General features: G+C 29.3%; 3 protein-coding genes across 3 annotated transcripts; 2 read left to right on the plus strand and 1 right to left on the minus strand.

Moving 5' to 3' along the window:
• Positions 1 to 402: 402 nt before the first annotated feature.
• Positions 403 to 3918, plus strand: LOC113852452 (receptor-like protein kinase 7). The gene is made up of 2 exons (XM_027482730.1): positions 403 to 3053; positions 3290 to 3918. The coding sequence occupies exons 1-2, from the start codon at positions 512 to 514 to the stop codon at positions 3637 to 3639; spliced, it is 2892 nt and encodes a 963-aa protein (XP_027338531.1). The 5' UTR covers positions 403 to 511; the 3' UTR covers positions 3640 to 3918.
• Positions 3919 to 7270: 3352 nt separating this feature from the next.
• Positions 7271 to 12647, plus strand: LOC113848549 (proline iminopeptidase). Its single transcript, XM_027478159.1, has 11 exons — positions 7271 to 7499; positions 7783 to 7985; positions 8699 to 8797; positions 8869 to 8979; positions 9070 to 9132; positions 9338 to 9431; positions 9784 to 9881; positions 11090 to 11191; positions 11836 to 11949; positions 12016 to 12090; positions 12344 to 12647. The coding sequence occupies exons 1-11, from the start codon at positions 7388 to 7390 to the stop codon at positions 12437 to 12439; spliced, it is 1167 nt and encodes a 388-aa protein (XP_027333960.1). The 5' UTR covers positions 7271 to 7387; the 3' UTR covers positions 12440 to 12647.
• Positions 12648 to 12690: 43 nt separating this feature from the next.
• On the minus strand, positions 12691 to 15804 carry LOC113852048. The gene is made up of 11 exons (XM_027482306.1): positions 15651 to 15804; positions 15494 to 15558; positions 15349 to 15410; positions 14259 to 15269; positions 14101 to 14179; positions 13917 to 14006; positions 13683 to 13775; positions 13500 to 13595; positions 13231 to 13394; positions 12828 to 13136; positions 12691 to 12797 (listed from the first exon to the last, which is right to left on the minus strand). Exons 1-10 carry the CDS (start codon positions 15802 to 15804, stop codon positions 12878 to 12880), a joined length of 2073 nt encoding a protein of 690 aa, XP_027338107.1. The 3' UTR covers positions 12691 to 12797; positions 12828 to 12877.
• Between the last annotated feature and the right edge of the window lie 12036 nt (positions 15805 to 27840).

Genomic DNA, 27840 nt, shown 5'->3' on the forward strand with positions numbered 1-27840 from the left:
CTATAATTCCTTCTTTTTGTTTCTGGGGTAATAGCCAAAACACCTTTCTGATGCACGTAAATTGGCACATCATTTCAATATTGTCTTTGTAGTTTTATTTTCTTGCATTCAAGAACTATCATTCAAGTTGAAACTCTTACTAGTACTACTACTTTGACTACTTATTTTGCAATGGTTCTTGCCTTCCGGTACATGACATGCCATTACTAATTATTTATGTAAAAATGTAATGGAAAGATCATGCAAATCCAACCACATGATATATCACCAACTCAATTATTCAACCCAACAAGACAACAACTAATATGTATCGGTCCCATAATAACAAGGAAGCTAGCACCGTCAATGTTGAAACTTTCTTTGTCCACTTAACCCATAATCTTTGTTTCTCTGCATGCACGTGGATCATTTACTCTATGTGAAACCAAACCCAAAACTTCAACTTACAACTCACCCTTTATTCCATTTTCACGTACGTCACTCTTACACAGACCCAACCTTCACTGCCGGCATGTTCGCCGGAGGAATTTTCCGACATGGCTTTCTCACTGCTCTGCTCTTCCTCTGCCTCGTTACTTCCTCCCTATCAGAAGAGCTTCAATCACTCATGAAGCTGAAGTCGTTTCTCCAAAGTTCAAATGAAAGCGTTTTCAGTTCTTGGACAGAAGCAAATTCTCCATGCCACTTCACCGGGATTGTGTGCAATTCCAATGGTTTTGTTTCAGAAATCAACCTTGCACAGAAACAACTAGTGGGTACTCTCCCTTTTGATTCAATATGTAAGCTTCAATCGCTTGAGAAGATCTCTTTGGGGTCCAACAACTTGCATGGAAGCATTAGTGAGGAGTTGGTGAATTGCACAAACTTGAAGCACTTGGATTTGGGTGTGAATTCGTTCAATGGACCAGTGCCTGATTTGTCACCTTTGAACAAGTTAGAGTACTTGAATTTAAATGCTAGTGGAATTTCTGGGTCATTTCCATGGAAGTCGTTGGAAAATCTAACTAGTCTTACATTCCTAAGCCTAGGAGATAACATATTGGATAAATCTCCTTTCCCTTTGGAGGTCTTAAGGCTTGAAAAATTGTATTGGCTTTACCTCACAAATTGTAGCATCACAGGAAATATTCCATTGGGTATTGGGAATCTCACTCAGCTTATTAATCTTGAACTTTCTGACAACTATTTATCTGGTGAGATTCCAGCTGATATTGGAAAGCTTCAGAGGCTATGGCAACTTGAGCTATATGATAACAGTTTGAGTGGGAAAATTCCAGTGGGATTTGGTAACCTTACCAATCTTGTTAACTTTGATGCTTCAAGTAACCAACTTGAAGGAGATCTTTCTGAGCTAAGGTCCTTGACGAGCCTTGCATCCCTTCAGCTTTTTTGGAACCACTTCTCTGGAGAAATTCCAAAAGAGCTTGGAGATATCAAAAACCTCACAGAACTTTCTCTTTATGGTAACAATCTCACTGGTCCTCTTCCTCAAAAACTAGGATCCTGGATAGGCATGGAATTCATTGATGTTTCAGACAATTCTCTTTCTGGTCCTATACCACCTTACATGTGCAAGAACAACCAAATCACTGACCTAGCCCTGATGAACAACAGCTTCAACGGGACTATACCAGAGACTTATGCAAGTTGCACGTCTTTGCTTCGTTTTCCCCTAAGTAGGAACTCACTCTCGGGTGTTGTTCCCTCAGGTATATGGGGCTTGCCAAATCTGGAACTGCTTGATCTTAGTATGAACAGTTTTGAAGGTCCAGTGACATCTGATATTGCCAAAGCAAAATCTCTAGCACAGCTGTTTTTATCTGAGAATCGGTTCTCGGGTGAGTTACCAGTGGAAATCTCAGAAGCTGTTTCATTGGTATCAATTCAACTGAGTTCAAATCAAATTTCTGGTCACATCCCAGAAACCATTGGCCAGTTGAAGAAACTAACTAGTCTTACTTTGAATGAGAACAATCTTTCTGGTATTATACCAGATTCTATTGGTTCATGTACTTCTCTTAATCAAATAAACCTTGCTGGTAACTCTTTTTCTGGCTCAATACCAGCTAGTATTGGTTCTCTTCCTACCATCAATTCATTGAACTTGTCCTCAAACAGGCTTTCTGGTGAAATTCCACCAACTTTATCATCTCTCAGACTTAGCCTTCTTGATTTGTCAAACAACCAGTTGTTTGGTTCCATACCAGAATCACTGGCTATTTCTGCCTTCAAAGACGGGTTCAAGGGAAACCCTGGCTTATGCAGCCAGACTTTGAAAAATGTTAGGTCATGTTCATTGGAATCCAGCAGCACCAGGAGACTCAAAAACTTTGTAGTCTGTTTCATTTCTGTTTTAGTGATTCTGCTTGTTGCTTCATGCTTCCTCTTCACTAAACTGAGGCAGAACAAGTTTAAGAAGCCACTGAAGACTAATTCTTGGAATGTGAAGCAATACCATGTGATAAACTTCAGTGAGAATGAAATCATTGATGATATCAAGGCTGAAAATTTGATTGGCAAAGGAGGATCAGGGAATGTTTACAAGGTTGTGCTTAAAAGTGGGGAAGAATTTGCTGTCAAACACATATGGACTTCTAATCCAAGTGACCAAGGAAGTTTCAGGAGCACCTCAGCTATGTTAAGAAGGGGTTCCATCTCACCTGAGTATGATGCAGAAGTGGCCACTTTGAGTTCTATAAGGCATGTGAACGTGGTGAAGCTCTATTGTAGCATCACAAGTGAAGATAGTAGTTTGCTTGTTTATGAGTTCTTACCAAATGGGAGCTTGTGGGACAGGTTGCACACCTGTAAGAAGACTCAAATGGGGTGGGAAGTTCGGTATGACATTGCAATGGGTGCTGCTAGAGGATTGGAGTACCTACATCATGGGTGTGATAGACCTGTTATACATAGGGATGTCAAATCCAGTAACATATTGCTTGATGAGGAATGGAAACCAAGGATTGCTGATTTTGGACTTGCCAGGATTGTGCAGGGAGAAGCAGGCAATTGGACACATGTCATTGCAGGAACACTAGGATACATGCCTCCTGGTATGCTTTAAATCACCTTATTTTTTATTAAAGAAAAAAAATGTCATGTTAGCTTCTAGTTATAATGTTTTTATAATGTAACAAAAAACGGCACACATAAAAAGGATCACATACTCATATTTTGTGATTGTTAAAATAATTAATCCAGTATAGTTGTTTAGGAGAGTGTTAGTGAAATTTTCACTTGTTGGCTTATAGTACTTGAAAACTGATAATGTTAATTTTTGATATGACAGAGTATGCCTACACATGTAAGGTGACAGAGAAGAGTGATGTTTACAGCTTTGGGGTAGTCCTGATGGAGTTGGTAACAGGGAAGAGGCCTATAGAGCCAGAGTTTGGAGAGAATAAGGACATTGTGTTTTGGGTATGCAGCAATATTAGGAGCAAAGAAAATGCACTAGAACTGGTGGATCCTGCCCTTGCAAAGCATTTCAAAGAAGATGCCATGAAGGTGTTGAGAATAGCAACATTATGCACTGCCAAAATTCCAGCTTCTAGACCCTCAATGAGAATGTTGGTTCAAATGCTGGAAGATGCAGACCCTTTCACCACAGCCAAAATGATTGTGACCATAGATGGTTGAAACAAGTTACACCAAATAATGAACAATTTTTCTCTCAACACAGACATTTCTAGTAAATATCTAAATATGTCTTGATGTTGAGTTCAATTTGGTGGACTTTTATCAAGGCAGTAATCTCTAGTTGAAAGATGTCCTGTAGTTAGAATGGATTACGCTCATAGTTTGAAACATGTGCTAGTGATAAACCAAGAGAGGACTAGCTCTTACCTTGTAGCTTTGTAGCATATGTGTAGCAGTAATGAAATTCTCTTTCTAATCGAATTATAATTTTCTCTTGGGATTAGCTCGTAGCTTTGTGCATGTGTACCTTTTACCCAATTGAATCAAAGCTACTAATTTTATTTTTTTTAGCATAAATTGGCTATAAGAAAATGTCACCACTCACGGTTTTATTATTTAGACGATATCTCAAGCTGCGGGACAAGTTTTGAGCCGATTCCTGATTCATTTCAAAGATCTCGTCAAATGGAGAAGAAATGTTTATTTCTTAGGATACTAAAAATCAAAACTATCAAATATTTCACAACGCAATTACATATAAATGATTAATCTTAACAAGTTATTTGAATCAATGTCTGTAAGTAAGGTGATCCTTACTTGATAAAGTTGAAAATGGGACAGAAAAAATTGAATTCATTAATAAGAGATAATTATGCGGATTGTTGTAGGTTAGTGGTGATTACACAAAGACCTTGTTTGTTTTAGAAATTATACCCATCTTTCTTATACATTCCTTACTTTGTTATTTTTAAAGATAATATGTGCATGGTTTGGTTTATACATTAAAAAAGAATGATCATTTTTAAAGATAAAGATATCAATATATAAACATAATATAGAAATAAAAATATAAAGATTATTTAGTTGTTAGAATAATATAATAAGACATGATATTTTCCCTATCCTATTTTACTTTTTGTGTATAATAATTTATTTTGTTAAGTTATCATATCATATTTATATAGTTCAAATTCTTATTTTGAAGAGGATGGTGATAGCTTAGGAAATAAAAGGACATGATTTTATTTTTCCTTTTACTTTCTTACTCATATTTTATATCATTTTTAATATATTTTTTTAAAATACCTATTAAAAAAAGAGAAATTTAATACTTTTATAAAAATATATTAAATAAACATTTTCTTAATAAAAATATTTTTAAAAAATATTTTCCTCATTTTATAAAATATAATTTAAAATATTTATAATTTATTTATATTTTATATTATATTTTCTTACAAATAATAAATTTTAATTTAAAAAAGTGATAAATGTATTATAATTTATTATCATTTTTCAATATTGCATGTACAAAAAAAATAATGTTTAATGTATATATTTTTATTAAAAATAAAACAAATTAAATAAAAATATATTTTAAAAATTTATATTAATTTTGATAAAAGAGTAATTTTATTATTTAAATATAATTTATATCTTATTTTATTATTTTTTATTTATCTTAAATATTAAACAAGATAATATTGAACATAATATTATTTGTTTTACTATCTTAGGATTCATTTGGTGAACAAAATAAAAGAAAAAATTCATGGGATAGAAAGATAGATAAATATAAAATATGATAAATTTTTATCTTATCACATGTTTGATGTACATTAGTATAGTAAAATAGATAACATTATGTCATTATTTTTAATGTTTGAGATAAATAAAAAATAATAGAACAAAATATATTTAAATAAAAAATTATTCTTTTATCAAAATTAATGTAATTTTAACAAATATTTAAATTTTATACTTTTAAATATATATATATATATATATATATAGTAAAACTTTAGAAATAATTTTTATGTATATATAATATAAAAAATATATTATTTCTTAAAAATAATTTTTTTAAATGTTCATATATTTTTTTATAAAAATATAAAAATTATATATTTTTAAAATATAAAAAAGTAAATATGAGTAATAATGTAAATTATGTAATAAAAAAAGTTATTTTTATCCTGATTATTTCTAACACTAACACTTCTTTAAGATAAGAATTTGAACTATAATGATAAATAGGACAACTTAGTAGGATAAATTTATTATATCATGTTAATTGAAAAAATCAGAAATAAAACAAGATCATCTTATTCTATCTACAAAACGAACCAATATTAAATATAGAATATGATAAGAATGTATTTTATATCCTGTGTCTAACTCATATCTTATATTTTTTTTAAGCTTAAATATAATAATTAACAACCTTCAGAAAAATCTCTGAAATTATCTTAATAAAAAAATATGCATACATAAAGTATAATAATCAATATTCATTTGGCTGGCATCTACTGTTATAAACAACTAAACAATAAAACAATATTTGAAAAAATTGCTTGCATTTTGAGGCTGGGCTAACAAATACGCATTCTCTGTCCTGACTCATCTCTGATATCAATGTATGCAAAAAGAAAAACCCATCACTTCACTCCCAATGAGAGGCATAGCAAGCCATGACTTAACTGTCCAATCCTTCGGGCTTTTGAAATATTTTTGGTTCATCGGCTTTTGAATTTGATAGTGAGAACTCATTTACAATGTCTTATTTCTTAAAAGAAAATTCATGTCATCCATTCAAATGCATGACTAAAAGAGGAGCTGGAGTTATCAAACTTTTTTCTGGTCCACCTTTTATCATTCTTCAAAAATAAGTCTTATTAAGATCTTGGGCCTGGTCAGTCCAAAACAATCAACCCCGTGTTTCCACTCAGCTGTGATAAATCAAAACTAGCCCAAAACAACAAAGACCATGACCAAAATTATAAAACAACAGCAGCAAATACTTGAATTGTAAAAAGTTGCAAATAAAAGTTACATACGTGTTTTCACAATAACAATAATGTTCTTGTAAAGGATACGCTAATTTATTGTAGCTCTCTCCTCTTATACTGCTGTAACGTAAGATTCTTAAAAGAATATTTTAGATTTTTCTTGTCTACAAGGAGAGAGTACTTGTAATAGCGTGATCAAGTAAATACTTAATATAAAATAATAAATATTATTAAATATTTTAAAGTTAATTTTTTATCTATCTTTTTTATTTTTTTTTTATAAATATAATATTAGACTAACGAGCTTGATGAGTCAACTCTAAATTAATCATTTGATTACTTAAATAATTAATTTTTTATTATTAGTTATTTACTTTAATTAGTTCATTAATTTATTTTAAGATAATCAAGTGTTAATATCTCTCGTCCTTTGATATAGCCAAAAGAGTACTAGTACCTCTCGTCCTATTATGGGACCGGAGGATGCTAGTAACTCTCATCCCATTGTAAGGTTAGAGAGATGCTGGTATCTCTCGTCCCATTATAAAGTCAAAGAAGTGTTCATTTTCTGATTAATTTAAAAATGACTAAATATTATTTTATTTAGTATAAATAATAAAAAATTATGCATTATTTTGTGTGAAGGTCCTAACTTAGTCAGATATTTTTTATTTGATGTAGTATTTGATTATAACCCATATTAAAAAAAAAGGAAGATTGATTAAGGTATAAACTAAAAAACAACAAATGTATAGCGGGATTGACTTGTTTGTACGAAGGCAAGGAATCAAATTTAAAAAGAATGTAGCCAACAAAAGGTAGGACAATATCACAATTTACAAATGATAAGGTACACAATTATCGAGAGTGGGTGTGCATGCACATGATTCTTACGTTGCCAAGTGCGAATTGGAAAATGAGAATCACTGACACAAGTTCATAAACCATAACCCTTAAGAATGAAGTTGGGTTTTGGTCCAAACACCCTCCCTTCCTCAGCCTTGTCACCTTCCCTAATTTTCAGCCTTCCCATCTCACTCCCATTGTCTCAGTCCCAATCCACATTTTCAGGTGCGCTCTCTCTCTCTCTCTCTCTTCTCTCTCTCGTTTAGGTAAATTAGGTGGTTTTTCAATTATGTGATAGAATTATATTATTTGGGCTACCAGTTTCCTCAAAGTTTGTGTCTTTTTGAGGTCAAAGAGGATGCCCTGTTCCGATTAAGTTTACTTTACACTGATACTTAATGTTTCACTTTGTTCTCCATTTTTTACCCTCTGAATGTTAAATTATGTTTAACAAGTTTGTATTTTTCATGCGGGTCTGCTAAAAGTTGTGTTGTTGGTTGATGTGCAGGGAGAAAGAGCTTAGTTTTTCGTGTGCAAAATACTGTTAATAAAATTGAGTCAACACCTAGTAATTTGATGGCTTCAGAACAGGAATTTCCAGAACTAAACAGAAATCTTTACCCGCATATAGAACCTTACAGTACAGGTTTTTTGAAGGTTTCAGATCTTCACACAATCTACTGGGAGCAATCAGGAAACCCCAGTGGGCAGGTGAGTAGTAATTTCCCCGATAACCGCTTAAATATGATTTTTTTTTTTTTAAAATAACTTATCTAAATTTTTGGAAGGTAATCAAGGTATGCAGTAGGCTTATATGTTTATGTTAGTTGATGTAGACTAGAACGAAAGCAATGAACTATTATTTATTTGTTCTATGTGGATTGTTTATTTATGCTACTGAATGAACTGTAATGTTAAATTGCCCCATTGATTCTCATGTAGAATTGCATGTCACTTCCTTGGCCACGTTTTTAAAAGGACATAAATAGTTCTTCTGTTGTGCTTCATCTATTTAATGGGTATCTTAGTTTGTTGGGAAAGGACCTCAATTTTATGGGAGGAATTGGAATATGGAAGTATTCTACTCTTTATTTCACATTCACAATAACTTTTTCACTGTGAGTTTATTAGTTTGTGAATTACTGAATTCCTTAACCCTAATAGCTTGTTAAATGCATTTAATTCCATTACCCTTCAAAACAGAATGGAAAGCCAAAAAGAGAAAACGGAAAATTGAAGTAATTTTGGTCTATCAATAGATTTGCAATTTGCCTATTAATTATTATGCAAGCATTTGCCTCCCTTTGTGAAAGCTAGATTTCACACATTGACACTCTGGTTGTTTTACATTTATTTAATTTTGATAAGATGGGAAAAAATTTTAGCAAAAATGATTCGTCATGTTCTAAGCATTTTCCTGGCAGCCGGTTGTCTTCCTTCATGGAGGTCCTGGAGGGGGAACTTCCCCTAGTAATCGGACATTTTTTGATCCAGACTTTTACCGAATCATTCTATTTGATCAGGTTAGTTTCCAAACTGTAGGGTGTAATAAGGTCTCCAGCTTTCATTCAATGACAATTATCCTCTTTATCAGCGAGGGGCAGGGAAAAGCACGCCCCATGCTTGCTTAGAGCAAAACACCACATGGGACCTCATTGATGACATTGAAAAACTAAGAGAACACTTGGAGATTCCAGAATGGCAGGTTAGTTTTCACCTCTGGTTGTTTACCATTATACATTTTGTGATTTTTACATGATGGGATATGATCTTCTCTGCCTTGTATAATATGCAGGTATTTGGTGGATCATGGGGAAGCACACTTGCCCTTGCATACAGCCAATCTCATCCAGACAAGGTGTATAATTTTGTTTTCAATTTTGGTTGATGTCTTTCTTACCATAACAAAATGATGCCTGATATATTTATTTGTCATTATTATTTTATTTCTAGATTAATTTTTATTTTTATTTTTGCAATGCTGCTGAAGATTGTGTAATCTATTAAGGAGTTTTTCCATGCTATGTTGTTCACTTTTTAAAACATCTTATCATTTTGACAAGGTCACTGGCATGATCCTTAGGGGAATTTTCCTTTTAAGGAAGAAAGAGATTGATTGGTTTTACGAGGGTGGTGCTGCTGCAATATTCCCGGATGGTATTAAACAGTCTTTTTAGCTATTTTCTGGTTAATTAAGTTTGAATATTTTCCATGCATAATAAGCGACCTTCAATGACTTGAAGAAATTCTCAACTTATGTGATACATGGAGTTATGTCAGAGCTTTATGTCAGTAGTTTCTTAGCATGTGGGAACTATAATTGTTTCCAATGAGGAATATGAAATGAGAAGCAATGCTTATGATCACTAGTTTTTACTCAATTTTTTTGATAATTTAGTGTTTTCCATTGTAGCTTTGCATAATTTCATATTTGATTTGATGGTGATCTCTGCCTTTCTGCTTATTAAAATGATGTTTAAAGTGGTTGATATTTGTTGTCTTGTGTCAGCGTGGGAGCCATTTAGAGATCTTATTCCAGAAAATGAGAGAAGATGCTTCGTTGATGCTTATCAGAAGAGATTAAACTCTGCTGATATCAATACTCAGGTGAGTGTCTGTGGTTTTCTGAGCTTGTCTTCTACCTTTTCCTCCCATAATCATAGCTATATTTCTTCTTTAAATATTAGTTTGGTTGAATAGCTACTGTTCCATAATCATAACAAGACTTCTTAGAACTTAGTACAAAGAGTTAACAATATTTGAACTAGTTTAGAAGGCTATCATTAACAGTACCAACAGATCCTCATATCTGAAATGAGGAACAATGAATGATCTTCTCTGTGAGCTTGTTACCTGACCGAATTATCTAGAGTAGTTTTAAGTGTATATTAAGTTGAGTGCCATTTTACACACGGGTTTTTCTATTTAACTTAGTGGGTTCATGCAGCAGTCTCTTTTTGTTTCCCTTGTCTACATCCTGCCGAAAGATTTTCTGTTTTGGTCAATATTCTTCCAAAAGATATTGGCCCCTTTCTAGAATAACACTTGTTTGACTCATAGTAGATAATAGTGCCACTATTGTGGCAGGGTGGCTCTCCAGCATGACACAATGTGCATAGTGTTGTAGTTTTGTGTAGTAGCCAGAGCTGTGCAAATTGCAGCTGCAATCATGGCAAATCATGGTTGTCAAAGCTGCTATATGTTGGATGAGGGAAATGTCCCTCATTTTCTGAACATTAAAGAGGAACAATCTTGGAATTTCGGCCCCCTTTTATATTGTGGGTGTCTGCTGCACACTGTTGTATCGTTTGAACTGAGTATTCTCAAGTCCTAGGTGCTCCGACAACTTCTGCTGTGGTGACACCCGCTCATTTCTTATGTTACCCATATGTGCCAGCCAAAATCAGGTTCTGTTCACTACTTCTAGTCAAGTTCTAGTCATCATCTTCATCTCCAGCAAGACCTGCATCTTCTCTCTTCTGTTTATAATTTTGATTTCAAACTATTGAAATTTGAAAGTCTCAAACTTTCACTTTGATAATTAATTATGAATATGTCTTTAATCTTCTTACACTGGTATAAGTTTAAAAACTCTTACACTCGATCTGAGTCTTTCATTTAACTTACATCTAACAGGTTATTATATATATATATATATATTATATTTCAAAACATCAAAATAGCGGTCATCCCACTATAGAATTTTTGGAATCAGCTGCTCATCCTGGCTATTTGAAATTTACTACTATGGTTTGAATATCATTTTATGAATGGATTCAAGAATTTTGTTTACTTATCTGCGACTTCATTCTTAGTATGCAGCTGCTAGCGCATGGACCAAATGGGAAATGATGACTGCTCGTCTTCTTCCAAATGAAGAGAACATCAAAAGGGCAGATGATGATAACTTTTCACTGGTGAGTTCATCAAGAAGAGTAATACAGATTTTGGTTGGTAAAAAATTGATAGTTCATTTTCAATTTGTATCACATATTCTGTAACTTCCATAATTTTTAAAGCTTATTTCCCCAAACTCTCAATTTTGCTGTATGTATCATTGAGAATGTCTGGTATGGCATTGCTCATGTAAGACTTTGCAATTCAAATATAAATCTTATAAAATAATATATAACAATTATATGGATACTTTTGCATTTTCTAAAATTTAAAGTGCACAAACTTTACAAATCTCTGTTGCATATGTTAGTTATTTTTTTTGGGTGGTCTTGAGTTCTGTTATTAGGTTGTAGAAAACGTTTTCTCTCCTATAAAGAAATAGTTAATAATATTTTGATCTCTAAAATGAGGAAAAGAGGTGGACAAACAGGGTGTTTTTACCCTGAGCACTATTGTTAAAAGCTCTTTCTTCGTTTTTAGGCATTTTGAAGCTTGTATTATTATCATATTTTAGCTGACAAGAAGAATTTGTAAAGTTTAGGCAATTCCAAGTCAAATAGAGTTATTTGGAAAATGCACATATAGCTATCAATTTGTTGTCTATGATTGATATTCTTTAACTTGAACTGATGAGTGGTGACAAGTACTTGTATTTATTCATCAGGCATTTGCAAGGATTGAAAACCACTATTTCGTGAACAAGGGATTCTTCTCCTCAGATTCATTCCTGTTGGACAGAATTGATAAAATAAGGCATATCAACACCACAATCGTGCAGGTAAATAACTTTGTGCTGTATCCTTTAAAATGTAGACTCTAATGTTCTTCATTCTTAACTTTGTAGGGAAGATATGACGTTTGCTGTCCAATAATGTCAGCCTGGGATCTTCATAAAGCTTGGCCTGAGGCAGATTTTCGGGTGAGACTATAGTGTTGGTTTTCTTTGCATGTTATGATATCTCTGAAGTTTCAGGATACAGATCTTAGTCCTAATAGTATTTTCTGAGATATAGACCTCTAGCTGAAAATGCCAAAGGATGAGTTTTTCCTTCTTATCAAGAAACTCATACAAGCAGTTAATAACAATTACTAACACTTTTTTCCTTGCAATTTTAATTTCATATAATCTTGTGCAAAACATGGTCAATTTACTGAATCATACTATGAAACAGGTGGTTCCAGATGCAGGACATTCAGCCAATGAACCAGGCATAGCTGCTGAACTTGTGGCTGCAAATGAGAAATTTAAAAACATAACCAAGAAATAAAGGGGACTGAAGTGAGTGGGCAAACAAAAAGGAAAACGCTGCGGTTATCAGATATTCTGCAACATTCATCTATAATCAGTTTGTTGTCTACAAGGAAAATATTGCAGTATTTTCTAAACACTACTTGTCTTCATCATTGTGAAAATAAAGACATCTACAATAAACATATACCACCAAAAAGAATCAAATCATGTTATTACACAAAATCAAACAAACTGAGGCCAATAAACATCTACAATAAACATATATCACCAAAAAGAATCAAATCATGTTATTACACAAAATCAAACAAACTGAGGCCAATAAAGTCTTGTACAAATGAATCATCTATCTCTCGTAAATTACAACAAACACACCTCTTTCATATTATCGTTTTTTCCGAACATACATAAAATTCAATGATAATATTGAACAAACCTCCACCCCTCCCAAGAAAGACTAAGTCTGTTTCCTTGTGGTGCAGCCCTTCGGTACATGGAGACACTGAAACTTTGGTTCCTTAGGAACAGTTAATGGCCTTCTTTCTCGTGAATAGAACCTAGAAGTTGAACCCGTAGTTTTACTTGTTAGTGAAGCAACGTCATTTTTACGTGGCTTTGCTGCTTCTTTTGGCTTCTTCACAATGTCTAACGGCTTTTCAATGATAACACTAAGTTTTGTTGCAACGACAACTTTTTCTTTCTTCCTTGACAAAGCACTGCAATAAACACTTCCATTATTGAATTTCCAAATACAACTATAATCAATCATGTGAACACAAAGTGTGTGACAAACTGATTATTACTACTTACTTTCGAGGCCTCACAACTTTACGTTGCATCATTTGGGATTTTCTTTTACAGTTGTCATCCAGCTCAATGGGTTTCTGAAGTTTAGTACCAGGATTTCTCTGAGGCGTTGTGGCTGATAATTTACGTAGCACCTTGCAGTTGGTTTTGTCACTTTGAATACTCCCCTACATAAAGTTTTGGGAAGTTTTAGCCACTATCTCTAATAAAAACTCGTTAAGCAGTAATATTTCAGGTGATGATATCTTCTTTTCCCCTGTGCATGAACTTACAGATTGGTTTTCTTGGGCTTGGTTTGATTTCTCATCACAGCTGCTATAATTATCAGTGTCTTGTTCACTTTGTGCAGAACAAGTTTCACTTTTCTTCTGAAAGGAAGGGGAAAAAATGGAGAAAATTTAGGTATTCAATGCTAATAATGACCGTAACAATTTGAGGTTAACAATGAAACTCACTCTGTTTACAGCCTGATGTTTCCTCACCGTGGTTTCTTTCAAGGGTGAGGGAATCCCTTTATCCAAATTTGCTTCTTTTAGAATTCCCCTTTCCTGCAGCATAAAAAATAAAATGAATTATACTAATCAAACTAACTTCTTTCTAAAGAAATAAACCAACTAAATTATACTTGATATCAAACTAACTTCTTTCTAAACAAATAAACCAACTAAAGCAGAATCCGAATCTCTTACGTCGGTTCTCAGCTTGAAGGGCTTAGGATTTGTGGGCTTTAATTTTCTGTATTTTACAGCATGAGAAGCAGCTGAGATCAATGAAGATTTCTGTTTCAAGGTCATACCCATAAAGACTCAAGTCAAATCACTGACACAGGTGTGAGAGAAAATAACATCAATGAGATTCTAAACTGGACCAAACCTTGTGTATTTTCCTCGAATCCTCATGCTTGCTCCCAATAATAGCCTTTTTCCGGTCTTCATTATTGGTACTCATCACTCTGCAGGCACCCAGAATTGGTCGGTTTCATTAAGTTTAAGAGGAGTGACAGACATTTTGAGAGAAATCAAATTCCTTACATGTTCTCATCAGAGGCTGAAGCATTTTCCTTGTCATCGTTCTCATTGAGTTGCCTATGATTTTCTTTGTCATCAGAAGCCATTGAATTTTCTTCAGCCTTTCTCTTTTTGGCTTCAGGAACTTTTCCCTTATCTGAAACCGAGTTCCTTCTCTCTTCAATTTCATTCCCTTCTGTAGTCTTGTTCTCTTCGTTTGAACTTGACATAGAGAGTGAGGTAATGCCACCTCTAGGAGCTTCTGATAAAATTAGAACTGAACTCTTTCCGCTTATTGGTTCTTGGGACTTTTCAGCTCCCAGAGACAGTTCACTAACACTTCCTGAATTTCCTGATTCATGGCATCTTTCTAGAGAACCAGACCTTGATTTTTCATCTATCTCCATGTCACTGGACTCATTTTCATGAGCCACATTTGCCTGTCTTTTAAGCATGCCTTTAACCTTCGTCTCCTTCAAACATCTCACAGTATTAGTTTCAGATCCCTTGCGATTAGTAGAACACAAGGAATCAAACACACGGCTCTTAACCTCTCGACCCTTGAATTGCTTTCTGGATCCAGCTACTGACAATGAGCTGTTACCTCCTTCTCCATTCTTCTTTGCTCCATTGAGTTCAAGCTTCTTCATTGCTGAACACAATGCTCTCATAGGTGTCTTTAATTCTACAGAACTCTTGGTCTTTACCAACTTCTTTGGTGAATGAAAAACCAAAGCCTTTGCCACCACTCTTCCCTTAGGCACAACAACAGCCGTTGGTTTCTTGCCCTGAACGCTTCTAAATTGTTCAATATTGGAAACCTTCTTCTGATTCCTCGGAGTAGTCAAGGCCTTGGCCACAGAAGGTGCTTGCTTCACCTTAGCATTTGGGGTTGCAGCAACCTTGGAAAGAGGTTTAGCAACCTTCACGCTGTTATCAGTGATCTTGTGTTGTGACAAGGAGGAAACCAAGGCCAACCTGGAGACCCTTGACTTTGACTTTGCAGGAGCTGTTCGGGGACACTTCAAATTTGCACTGAAAAACAGCAAAATTGAGAATGAGAAATCGTTTTACTTAGAAAGCGTTAAGAAATAGGTAATTAGTCAATTTGAACCTCGCTTCTCTTGTGTTAAACACTTTTCTGAGACGCACATTTGGACTTCTAGCTGCCATAACCTGAAAATAAAATATTCATATATTTTCAGGTTCATTCTGAGAGAATCATTGATTGAAGAAGATAAGAAGAGGGAGGAGCGAACCCGAAGAACAAAGTTTTTGTAAATTGCTTCAGAGTCCAAGTCTTGTTCATGATTTTGGTCACATCCTGTTGGTGTTGGTTAGAGTCAGAAAATAATAACAGTACAATAGAAGCCAAGTAAGGTGAAATAAATTGGACAAAGAAAGAAGAGAAATTACCAACGCGGAAGCAGAACCAGTGGCGGTCATCGTCAGGGCGGCGATTATCAGGTGCGGTGAAGTCCACGAACTTAGGTGCTTCAATCTTCTCGTAGAAATCTTCGTCTATTTCCCTCTCTTCTTCAATAATTGGCAAACTCTGAGTTTCCGCCATAAGTTGAGAGTAGCGCGTGTTGCTTTTGCTTTTGCTTTGATGGCAACGCGATTAAGGTGGTGTTGTTTTGTACTGTTTTGTAATGATAACGTGACATAACACTTCGGTTTTCTAGCAGACACTTTTAAAACAAAACCCTCTGCAACTAGCCGTTACAATTCCGACAGCCTGGTAAGTGAGAAACGGCATGCAAAGGGTTCTTTTGTCATTTGCAATTGCACGTATTTACTTTTTAAAATATAAACAAATGTTTACAATAAAATTATGTATCTATTATTCAATTAATTTGAAATTTAATATAGATGATTCAATGAATTAATAAAATTTAATGGTTTATAAAAGTTATTAAATAGAATAAATATTCAGAACTTACTTTTATAACAATAAGATTCTATATTTATTAATAGTTATAATTTAAAAGTTCTTTTTTAAATTTTAATTAAATTAAGTATACGACGTCGAGACAGAAATTTTGCATGCCCATTGCTCTCAAAATTTAGAAGTTTTATTCTTTCAATCTTGTCCACGTTTTAAAAATTTTTGTGCTATCATTATTCATAACTAATATTAGTAATTGACCATCCAAATTTATAAAATATTATTGAGATAAAACTCATGCTAATAAACATTGAATTCTCTTTATCTCAATTTTTTTTTAATATTGTCTCTCTCTCTCTTTTTTATTATTCATTTATTCTTAATTTTTTTTATAAACTATAATCTAATTAAGGGTAAATTTTACTTATGATATGAATGGTTGGTAACCAGTCATGGGTTCTATATATTTTTATTAAATAAAATGTTAAAAAACTATCATAAATTAGATTCTATCTACTAAATTACATTTTAATAATTTAGATCTAAAATAAATAAAGGACATGTATTTACAAGACCTTACCAAAATGAATTACAAAAATTTTAATTGAAATACATGTTAAAACTTGATAAATATGTACGTGCATTACATGGGTTTGTTTATATTTTTATTAAATTATTTTATTTAAAATATTTTAAAATAATTATATTATATATATAAAAACATTAAAAATCATAATATATTTTTTATTATTTTGTAAATAAATTAATTAAAATCATCATCATGGATAATTTTACAAAAAAATACTAAATATTAGTTTAATATAAATATAGAAAGATTATATAATAATGAGTGAAAATAAAATTATATTAATTTTTAATATTTTATTGTAATAGAAAATAAATTAATTTACAAAACTATCAAATTAAAAAATTACAATATATATTTTTTATTAGTTCAAAAATAAACTATTTTACAAAAATACCATGCATATAAACTTATAATAATAAAATACACGTTTTTAATTTTTTTTACTTTAATTATAAATTAATAGATAACAGTAAATAAATTAATTTAAAATGCTAGATTAAATCAACATGTAGATTAAGTAAAAATTAAATATAAAAATATATTATTATCGTCATAATTTTTTTAAATGATACTAAGTATGATTTCAATATAAAAATATATTATTATCAATTTATATTTTTTATTATTATAAAAATAAATCAGTTTATAAAACTATTGTACATATAAATTGATAATAATATAATATATATTCTTAAATTTTATGTTTAGTTGTTAATCAATACATAAGTATTAAAATAATAATTAAAGAAAATAAATTTTGAAAAAAATGAAATGAAATGAAACAATAAAAAAATTTAAAATTTTAAAAATATTTTATATTATTTAATCTAATGTAATTATTTTTCATGATAAATTTAGAAATAAATTAGTGTACAAAATTAATTTTTTTGCTAATGTTTACAAAATTAATTTACCAGTTAGGGTTTGATTGGAGATTATAAGTTAAGCTAAAACAAATTTTACCGGTTAGTCCACATGTTAAATACTAAATTGAAAGAAACGCATGGGATAAATTATACATAAGTACGGAAAGTGTATATTATTTTATTATTATCAAAGTTTTTTATAAAAAAAATACAAATATAATTTCAATATAAATATAGTAACAAGTACAAATTAAAGCATATTAATTTTTTATTTTTTATTATTATAAAAAAAATTAATTTACAAAATTTTCAAACATATAAATTGATAATAATATAATATATATGCCTAATTTTTTAGTTTAGTCCTTGATCAATATAAAAACATAAAAAATAATAATTAAAAAATATTATAAGGAACGTGAAAGTAAAAATAGTAGATTTTATTAATTTTAACATTTAAAAAATATTTATATTATTTGATGTTATGAAAATTTTTTTGTTATAATAAATTTTAAAAACAAATTAAATATGTTAAGTAATTTATTAAATATGTCCATGTGTTACACAAGTTTGTTTATATTTTTTATGAAATTATTTTATTTAAAAAATAATTAGAAAGAATTATATTTTAAATAAAAATATATATATTTTTTAAAGAAATATTGTAATATGTTTTTCTATATATTTTTAATTGATTTGAAAATAAATTAGATACAAAATTATCATGCATATAAATTTATAATAATAAAATTGATATTCTAAATTTTTTTCACTTTAGTTATTGATTATTAGATAAAATTAAATAAATAAGTTTAAAATACTAAATTAAAAGGAACATGTTAGATAAATTAAACAAAAGTAAAGAAAATGCATATTATTTTATTATTATCAGAAAAATTTTAAGAATTACACAAAAATATAATTTTAAAATATATACATCAAAAATTATATGGTAACGAGTGCAAATAAAAGTATATTATTTTTTATTATTATGAAAAATAAATATATTTTACAAAACTATTAAACATGCAAATTGATAGTAATTGAATGCATATTATTAATTTTTAAGTCTAGTTGTTAAATAATATGTAAAAATAAAAATTAAAAATTAAAAATAGATTAAATGAAAGTAAAAATAAACAGTATAAAATTTATTAATTTTAAAAAATAGTTTATATATTAATATTATAGCAAAAAAAAAATAGTTTATAATACTTGATTGTCTAATAAAACTAATGGTCATGATAAAATTTTAAAATAAATTAAACATATTAAGTAATTTATTAAGTAAAATGAATTTTTTTTATATTTTTAGTAAATTATATTGTTTTAAAATAATTATATTTAAAAAATTATTATAATAAAATAATAAATTTAATATTGAAGTAATAATATATAGTAATAACAAGATAATATATATATATATATATATATATATATATATAATTAAACGTCTTAATAAAACGTGAAAATGTTGGTCATATTTTTTTAAAATTCTATAAAATTTAAAAAAATTATACAATAATTTTATGACAATTCTTCAATTTTCTAATTCTTCCAATGTTGACTTTGTTTAACATAGTTTTTTTTTTTTGTTCAAACTACTGCTTAAAAGAAAATGTAAATTATGAATTATTGTATAAAATTTACTTGAAATTTACTTGTTAGTTTTAAATATATTTTTATTTTGGTACTTAAAATTTTCAAAGTCCTTTCTTTCTCAACTTTTAAATCTAAAAATAATAAAAATAAGGTTGTTCCTCTTTATATTATAAACAAAAATAAAAAAATTACAATATTATTTTATTTATTGGCTTCAAAATTTTATTTGCTATGAAATTTTGTATTTCATATTTTCAAGGTAACTATTCATTTTTATTTAGAAAAAAATGTGAAGTGCTTATAATATTTAAAGACTATACTTTCATTTTGGTCTCGCATAAGCGTGAGACAATTTAGTTATTGAAATATTAAAATAATTTTTGACTTTTATTTTTGTCAAACATTTTAATTTCTTGATATTATTGATAGACAATAATAGAATGCTGACATATCACGTTAAGTTAAGTAATACGTATAAGCTAATTTGACGATAAATGACATCATTTTACTTATTCAAATTAGGATATATGAGAAAAAAATTGTTATTCAAAAGTTTTCTACTTCCCTCTTCCACTAAAGACCCCTAATTTTTTATAGTCTTAGGTCTTTTTTCTTCTCTAATCATGTAGATTATGTTTAAGTGATACATCACTTCTACACATGAAAAGATTGTAGATTGTGTTTAAGAGGTTTTCAATTATGGTATTGTAGAATGTGATTGTGATGGTGTTGAAATGAAGGGTGATTTCTAAGGTTTGATGAGTAAGTATTATTGATAGTTTATAAAATTTGTAAAAAAATTTAGAAAACTCAAAAAGCTTTTATATGATTTTGTAGTTAGGATGTTGAAAGAAAGTATTCAAGATTATGTGTGAATGCTCCCTTTGAAATTTGTGCTAAGTACTTCAACCTTTGAAGTTCATAGAACTCCAACACCTTCACCCTGTTTCTTTTTTCCTTCCAACTTAGCTTGCACCCATACTTGTCAACGATGATTTCTTAAACTCAAAATTTTTCATTCTATTCGAGTTTTCAATATTAACATACCTAATTACTTTATGCTAATTATCTCAAGGACTAAAATATAAATTTAGTCAATATTTAAAAATTGTAAAAGTAACTTCAAGTTATTACCATCATTTTATAAAAAAAAAAATTATCATATAAAGATAGGTATAAATTTTTATTTATTTTATTTATATCATCAATTATGTGGTTAGATTTTTAAGTTAATTAATTTTTTATATATTTATTTACAATTTCAAATGTTATAATAAAGTCCTTTGATACTAATTATTTAACAACTTTAATAAATAAAATAAACATAGTTGAATCAAAAGAATACTCAACATCAGTTTAAGATGGAACTAATAATGTATATAATTTTTTTAAAATATAATATAATGTTAATATTAAAACACATAAAATTATAATTATATTAACAAACTAATTATTTTATTATTGAATACTTAACATCTTTATAACAACTTTTACATTTAAAATTTTAAATTGTGAAACAGACATTTTTCTTGTAGTTGAGGTAAAAAATATAAAATTAACTATTTTTTTATATTAAATTAACTATTTTTTAGCAATATATTGTTGAAAGTTATAATACAATAAATCTTATCATTTTAAAATTTAATTAAAAGATAAATAAAAAAGTAAAAAAAAAACTTACTTATCATAATAGGAAATTATAAATACGTTTTTTCAAATTATCTAATTTTAAAAAAATCAAAATTCTGTAATATTAATATTTTTATAATATGTATATTTTTGAAATTTCTTTAATAGAGTGATAATAAATAATTACAAAAATAAAATACAATCAATGATTATTATATATATATATATATATATATATATATATTATTTCTAATTACGCTTGGCAATTTCTTTTGAAGTTCACGGGTTAACCTACAGGGTAAATAGGTTGACTTTATTAAAATTAAGAGCTGTATAAGCTAGGGTAGAAATGAGCTGATGTGAAAATGTTAATATTTTTAAAGAATAACCCATCTTAATTTAGTAAGTAAAAACATTTGTTTCAATTGTAATTTATTAAAAAAATATATGTGAAAAACTACTATAATATAATAAAAAAATAATTAATATTATCTGTACATAATTTTTTATTTATAATATATACAGGTATATATAAGCAATTACATGTTTTATTAAAAAATAACCAAAATTAGCTTACATGTGAATCTCAATTTCTTCCCAAATAATTTAAAAAATACATTCTTATAGACATTAGTGACCTCAAATCTCTGTATAATGAAATTTCTCGTTGAATCTCGAAACAGTTTTAGGTACCATGCGTTTGCATCTTTGTAAGAATAGAGTCAACGATGAGATTTGCCAAAATAAATGAGTAAAATGATTGTCATTTATGGTTTTGTATTAATAAAGTCATTAAAAACTTTTTAAATTCAATAAATATTGTAATATTGGTTAAATTATGATTAATCATCTTTAATTTTAAATGGACAACATTTAGCTAAAGAACCGTTTCCCCTTCGTTTATATTCTTTCTCGTTTTATTTAATAGAGATATTGATAGATATTTTTAAACAAAATTTTTAAAATATAAATAATTTTTAACAAATCAAGATTTATGAAATAATAATAATAATAATAATTTTAAATTTTGTTTATGTGTGTCCAAAAGATACAATGAACTACTAACAGATGTTGATTTAAATAGTAAGTGACTTAATATCACTAAAATCTTAAATTTAAATTTTTATTTATGTAAAAAAAATTTAGTGGTAGACTTATTTATGATATTTAGTATATAATTTGAGTCAGATTTAAAATTTAAATTAAATTAAATATTAAAAAAAAGACACAATAAACTATATTATTAAAAATTATATTTAAATTACTTTCCACCACACTTGCATTTTAATTTCCGCATAAAGCTATTTGTCCGAAACCTAATTCAGCTTTAAATTTTCAGCTACTCCCTTCATATTCAATTAATATACGCATCAATGAAGTTAGTTGGCAGCTACTCATCTTACGTCAAAATTGACACAATTTTGGTGTGCTTCTAAAAAAATTGATTCTCGTTAGTCCATAGCCACTAAAATTGTGTGATGAAAATTTTATCTACCATAAAAAATTAATATTATTTAAGGAAAAGGTCATGATTATATATGTGTGTATAATTGGCTTATTTAAAAAATAATTGTTTTTTATTAATTTTATAAAAAAAACTTTTGAAAAAAATACTATTCCTTTTAAAGTAACTAAATTGAAACATTACACTACATAATGTGGTTATGATCTGGCACGTGTAGATTATGCAATGGTAACTGACAACTCCGCACGTGTTGACCGCTGAATTGCCTGTGAATTGTCGGCACTGGTACAGTTAAAGGAATGATTAGTTCTATTCACATTTTTTTCTTAATTTATTTTTTAAAATAAAACTAAAAAGTTGTCAAATAAAAATTTGTCTAGAAAAAAGTAAACGCTACTGTAATGTCAAACTCCTCATGCAGATTATAATTTTGCGTTCTCCACCGAATCCAACACAGGTTATTTTCTTGAAAAACATTGCAGCCACTATATATCGTGAATTCAATCCTGAAAAGGAAAAACGTTGTTATCACACCAGTCGTATTCAACTCGGATAGAATTAATAACTCTTTCTAAATTAAAACAAATAAATGTACACATATAGGTATGCTCTCTTGTCAACTTCCACTCAATGATGTTAATTAACATTTTTAATTCGTAAAAATTTCACAATCTTGGTCTTTGCTCCTACAACTATTACACGACCCCACCATCCCTCTGATTTCGCTTCCAACTGCGAAATGGATGTCAAAGATTAATGATGAAGAGATGGAAATGACCGAGACGCATTGGGACTTTGAAGGGCACCATTCTATTGGGACTTTGAAGGGCACCAACACTTGCAGAGAATGGTGCCCTCGTGGCAGGTTCCGTTAATCAGGAGGGGGTAACGGGTGGGTTGTTAGGAAGTTCAGAACCGATTAAATTAAGTATAAAAATATTTTAGTTCAAAAGCAGTTATAAATTTATTAGGTTGATTCCGGTGAGTTAAAAAGAAAGCGGTGAATTTTTATGGGTTGTTTATTTTTTTATTTAAATATTTAGGGTGATTTTTATTTTTTATAAAAACAAATATTGTAAAAAAAATAAAGAATTTTTTTTTTTATATCTTAGTATTTGTGGTAAAGAAAATTTTCTGTTATAAAACTATATTAAAAAAATATATTTTTCAAGAAATTTTGAGAATCTAGATAAATGTCTTTTATGCTGAAAATTGCAATTTTTGAAGAATCATAAAAAAGAGCCTTCAAAATTCTAAGTTCACAAGATAGGAGGCCTTCCGAGGAGTTTTAGAGAGTTTTGAAATTCCTGACATCCAAAAACAACTCGAAAGATAGGAGAGTAGTAGAAAGACAGGAGAGTAGTAGAAAATTTAACTAAGTCCACAAAATTAAAGACATTTCTAAGCTGTATTTGAGGATTTTCTTTTAATCGCTAGACTGAAAATAGCTAAAACTGATCAAAAAATAGGACTGACAAGAAATTATTCTAACTCCACAAAATTGGAGATTTTTTTAGGTAGTTTTGAAGAATTTCCAAGTCCCTTACACTCAAAACTGCTCAAAAAACATTCTAAGTCCACAAAATTAGAGGTTTTTCAAGGAGTTTTCAAGTTCTTGACACTCAAAGTTGCTCAAAAAATAAGACTGACAGGAAATAGTCCAAGTTCACAAACCCGGTTGAGCTCAAATTTCCTTCAGAATTGCTCAAAAAAACAGATAAAATATTCTAAGTCCACAAGACCAAAAAGGGCTCTCAAATTCCCCAGATTTAGTCAAAAAATAGAAATTGAGGGTAAAATTATTCTAAGTCTATAAGAGACATGGAAGGACTCAAGAGCTATTACAAAGTTCAGAAACAGTTAGTAGCAGTTATCAATGGTTATCAGTAGTTACCATAGGATGATGGTTTAACAACACGAAACAAGATCGTGGGCGATAACAGTTATTAAAAAAAAATTGACAACACAATCAAAGTCAATTATAAATAATGGACAATAGTTGAATGCAATTACTAGAAAATGCCCGTAAAAGAGAGAGAACAGTGGTGGTCCTCCTGCCTATAAATACCCTAAAACTTCACTTTTCAGAGGATAACTTTTTGCACCCAGATACTGCACCTAGAATTCTCTGCACACTAAAAACTTACACTGTGCCAGACACCAGCTATAAGGAGACATACATTTGTTGCTTGTTATTGCTAGGAGTCGTACGTTTACATTCTGCACCTTTACATTTCTGCATTTTAATTTCAGTTTCTTTTGTTTGTTTGTTTTTGTTTTTGTTTCTACAATTTAGTGCTTGTTTTGTACGTTTTATGTAAAATTTCTACGTTTAATCAATTTCACATAATTGTTGCTTACTATTCTTATTTAATACTCTATTTTACAATGTCAATATGAGCATTACGTTAAACAACACACTTAAATCTAAGAAGACCTAACTCTAATCTCCAGATTGCTCTTTGGATTATTTGTTTACAAATTGTCATTTTTTACTGGAAACACTTAGGCTTTTAATTAAAAATAGTTATTTACTCTACTCAAATTTAATTAAAAATTTTAATATATATATATATATATATATATATATGTCTCGTGAGTCCAAATAAAAAAAAATATTCAAAAATTGTATTTATAAAATTACAACTTTATGTGAGTATTAATAAATAATTAACTATATGAGCTAATTAATTAAAACAAATAATATGTTCATTGTCTAACAATAGATACTTGATAATCATGAGATCAATAAAATAAAAGAAATAACTTAAAAAAAATAAATTAAAATAAGTTTGCTTCCTCCAACTTTAAGCAAAAATTGTAAAACATGTCTTTTGATAATTCTGTAGTGAGCATTGAGTTAGAAACTAGTAACCAAACCCGGTAAAAGAATGCAAAATATTAGTAAATTAACATTTATATGAAGAAAAAAATTAAAAATTCTTTAAAAAGATAAATTTGAACTAATTTTTATACCTCTTGTTTTATGTGAAAATTGCAAGTGAGACATTTTTTAAACTCTTAACCAATTGCACAAGACCTACTATAAACAAAATTATCAAACCATCAACATAAATGATATAACAAAAGTCACTATTCTAATATTTAAGCCATCAATTTCATTTACATAATTAAACTATCTCCTTAATTTTCATGCATTGTTAACATACTATCATTATCACTAACATCATAATAAGAAGCAAATTTTTAACTTTGTATAAAGAAATGAGATAAAAAAAATAATAGAAACTTTTATTGAACTTCCAGTAATACAAGTCCTATTATTATTACGCCACATAATAGCCACTCAAAATAACTTTCACAGAATAAATGTACATATGACACTAAAAAAATAATAATAATTGAAAATATGAAAAATTATGCAATTTTAATTACTATAACTTATAAATTACCTAAAAATAGTCAAGTAGGAGGTGTTGATGCCAAAGTCAAAAAGTTGTGTTACCCCACAACTACACACATAAGCCAATCAAATTAAATTTGCATATATAAATAATACATTAAAATAGAATATTAAATTCAGAAATAACTCACAAAATATATCATTAGTTGATATTCTAACATGTCATGTCTGTAAATATCCAAAAAATACATATCTTCAAACCTGTAAGTATACAATAAAATTTATAAACACATAATGTCTAATTATTCCATTAAATGAGAAAAATAAATTTAGAAAATAACACAAATTGTATCAATTAGGTATTTCATCCTAATACAATAATAGCCCACAATTGAACACATAAGATAGCCAAAATTAAATTTGCATATGTCAATAATACATTAAAATAAAAAATTAAACTTAGAAATAACTCACAAAATATATAATTAGTTGATATTCCAACATATTATGTCTATAAATATCCAAAAAATACAGACTTCCAAACCTATAAATATAAAATAAAATTTATAAATACACAATATATAGTTACTTCATTAAATGAGAAACTAAATTCAGAAAATAACTCAAAAAATTATATCAAGTATTCCAACCAATGATCAAAGGTTGAGATAGTGAACTTGTAGATTCAAGTCCACCAACATTAATGACTCATCTTGAATTTATAGGTTTCATTGCATGAAAAAGAGGTAATTAGAAACAAAAAATTGTATAAAATAAAAAAAATATAAGAAATAATCACCTGGTATGACTCTTTTAGAAATCTCTAAATCTTCACCAACATCAAGGTGTTTAAATTGATAAAGAGAAGGGTTTAACCAGTTTTAAGCACAAATAAGTGCCTCAATCATTTCAAGAGATAATGCACTTTCAAAACCCACAGTTTTGCAAAATTTCTAGAGAGTTGAGACATATATGCACAAAATACTATGCCTGATGCACCACAATAAAAAGGTGTGGCTGAAAGGCAAAATTATACTATCATGAAAATATTTAGGAGTATATTTAGTTACAGTTCTATACCTATGTCTTTGTGTATGTATGCCTTAAAAATCGTTGTGTATCTGTTTAACAGAGTTTCTAGTAAAGCAGTTCAAAAAACTCTTTATAAACTATGGATAGAAAAGAAATCTAATTTAAGATATCTTCATGTTTGGGGTTGTCTAGCAGAAATAAGAGTGTATAATCCACATGAAAAAAAAAGCTTCATGCTAGAACCATTCGTAGTTATTTTATCGGCTATCTTGAGAAATTAAAGGGATACAAATTCTACTATCTTAATGATAATATAAGAATAATTGAGTTTGAAAATGCAAGGTTCATTGAAAATGGTCAGTTTACTTGGAGTGATGAAACACGAAAGGTGAAAATTAAAGAGACACATGTAAAAATTCTTATAGTTGGCATCTCTTCTCAAGTTGTTGTCCCTCTTTTTGTATCACAGTCGCATAACATGCAGATGCAACATGTTAATGTTCTAAACCCACAAGAACATCATATAGAGGATGAATTAGCTGACAATGCATAGGTCACAAATAAGCAAAAGAAAGGTGAATTACAAGAGATAACATTAAGGAGATCTGAAAGGCAGAAAAGACCTGCTAGGTGAAAAAGACCTGTTATTTTAAATGATTATGTGGTTTACTCATTTGAGTATAAATGTGACTTGAGTATTGATGAAGATCTAGTCTCATTTAAGCAAGTCATGGAATGTAACAATTCTGAAAAGTAGTTGAATGTCATGAAAGAAGAATTAAAAACAATGAGTGACAATAAGGTGTGGGATGTAGTCAAGTTACCTGAAAGTTCAAAACAAGTCAGTTGCAAATGGGTCTTTAAGACCAAACGTGATTCATGTGATTCAAAAGGTAATGTTGAGAGATACAAGGTTAGACTTGTTGTTAAAGGGTACACTCAAAAGAATAGTATAAACTACAAAGAGACTTTCTTTCTAGTTTCAAAGAAAGACTCTTTAAGAATTGTTATGACTGTGGTGGCTCATTATGACTTAGAAAATGGATGTAAAAAAATAGATGTAAAGATCACTTTTTTGAATGGTGACTTGGAAGAAAAAGTTTACATAGATTAACCAGATGGTTTCTTGACCACAAGAAAAGAAAGTTTGGTGTGTAAGTTAAAGAAATAA

Source organism: Abrus precatorius, unplaced genomic scaffold (assembly GCF_003935025.1).
Source record: "Abrus precatorius isolate BTA unplaced genomic scaffold, Abrus_2018 Scaffold10, whole genome shotgun sequence".
Taxonomy (NCBI): domain Eukaryota; kingdom Viridiplantae; phylum Streptophyta; class Magnoliopsida; order Fabales; family Fabaceae; genus Abrus; species Abrus precatorius.

Bases quoted from the DNA above. Each gene is read 5' to 3' on its own strand.
- LOC113852452 (XM_027482730.1), top strand. From the start codon at position 512: ATGTTCGCCGGAGGAATTTTCCGACATGGCTTTCTCACTGCTCTGCTC. The intron at 3,054-3,289 runs GTATGCTTTAAA...TTGATATGACAG, and splicing joins ACTAGGATACATGCCTCCTG to AGTATGCCTACACATGTAAG.
- LOC113848549 (XM_027478159.1), top strand. From the start codon at position 7,388: ATGAAGTTGGGTTTTGGTCCAAACACCCTCCCTTCCTCAGCCTTGTCA. The intron at 9,882-11,089 runs GTGAGTGTCTGT...CTTCATTCTTAG, and splicing joins CTGCTGATATCAATACTCAG to TATGCAGCTGCTAGCGCATG. The intron at 11,192-11,835 runs GTGAGTTCATCA...TTTATTCATCAG, and splicing joins ATGATGATAACTTTTCACTG to GCATTTGCAAGGATTGAAAA.
- LOC113852048 (XM_027482306.1), bottom strand. From the start codon at position 15,804: ATGGCGGAAACTCAGAGTTTGCCAATTATTGAAGAAGAGAGGGAAATA. The intron at 14,007-14,100 runs GTTTGGTCCAGT...ACCTTGAAACAG, and splicing joins ATTCGAGGAAAATACACAAG to AAATCTTCATTGATCTCAGC. The intron at 13,395-13,499 runs GTAAGTTCATGC...AACTTTATGTAG, and splicing joins AAGCCCAAGAAAACCAATCT to GGGAGTATTCAAAGTGACAA.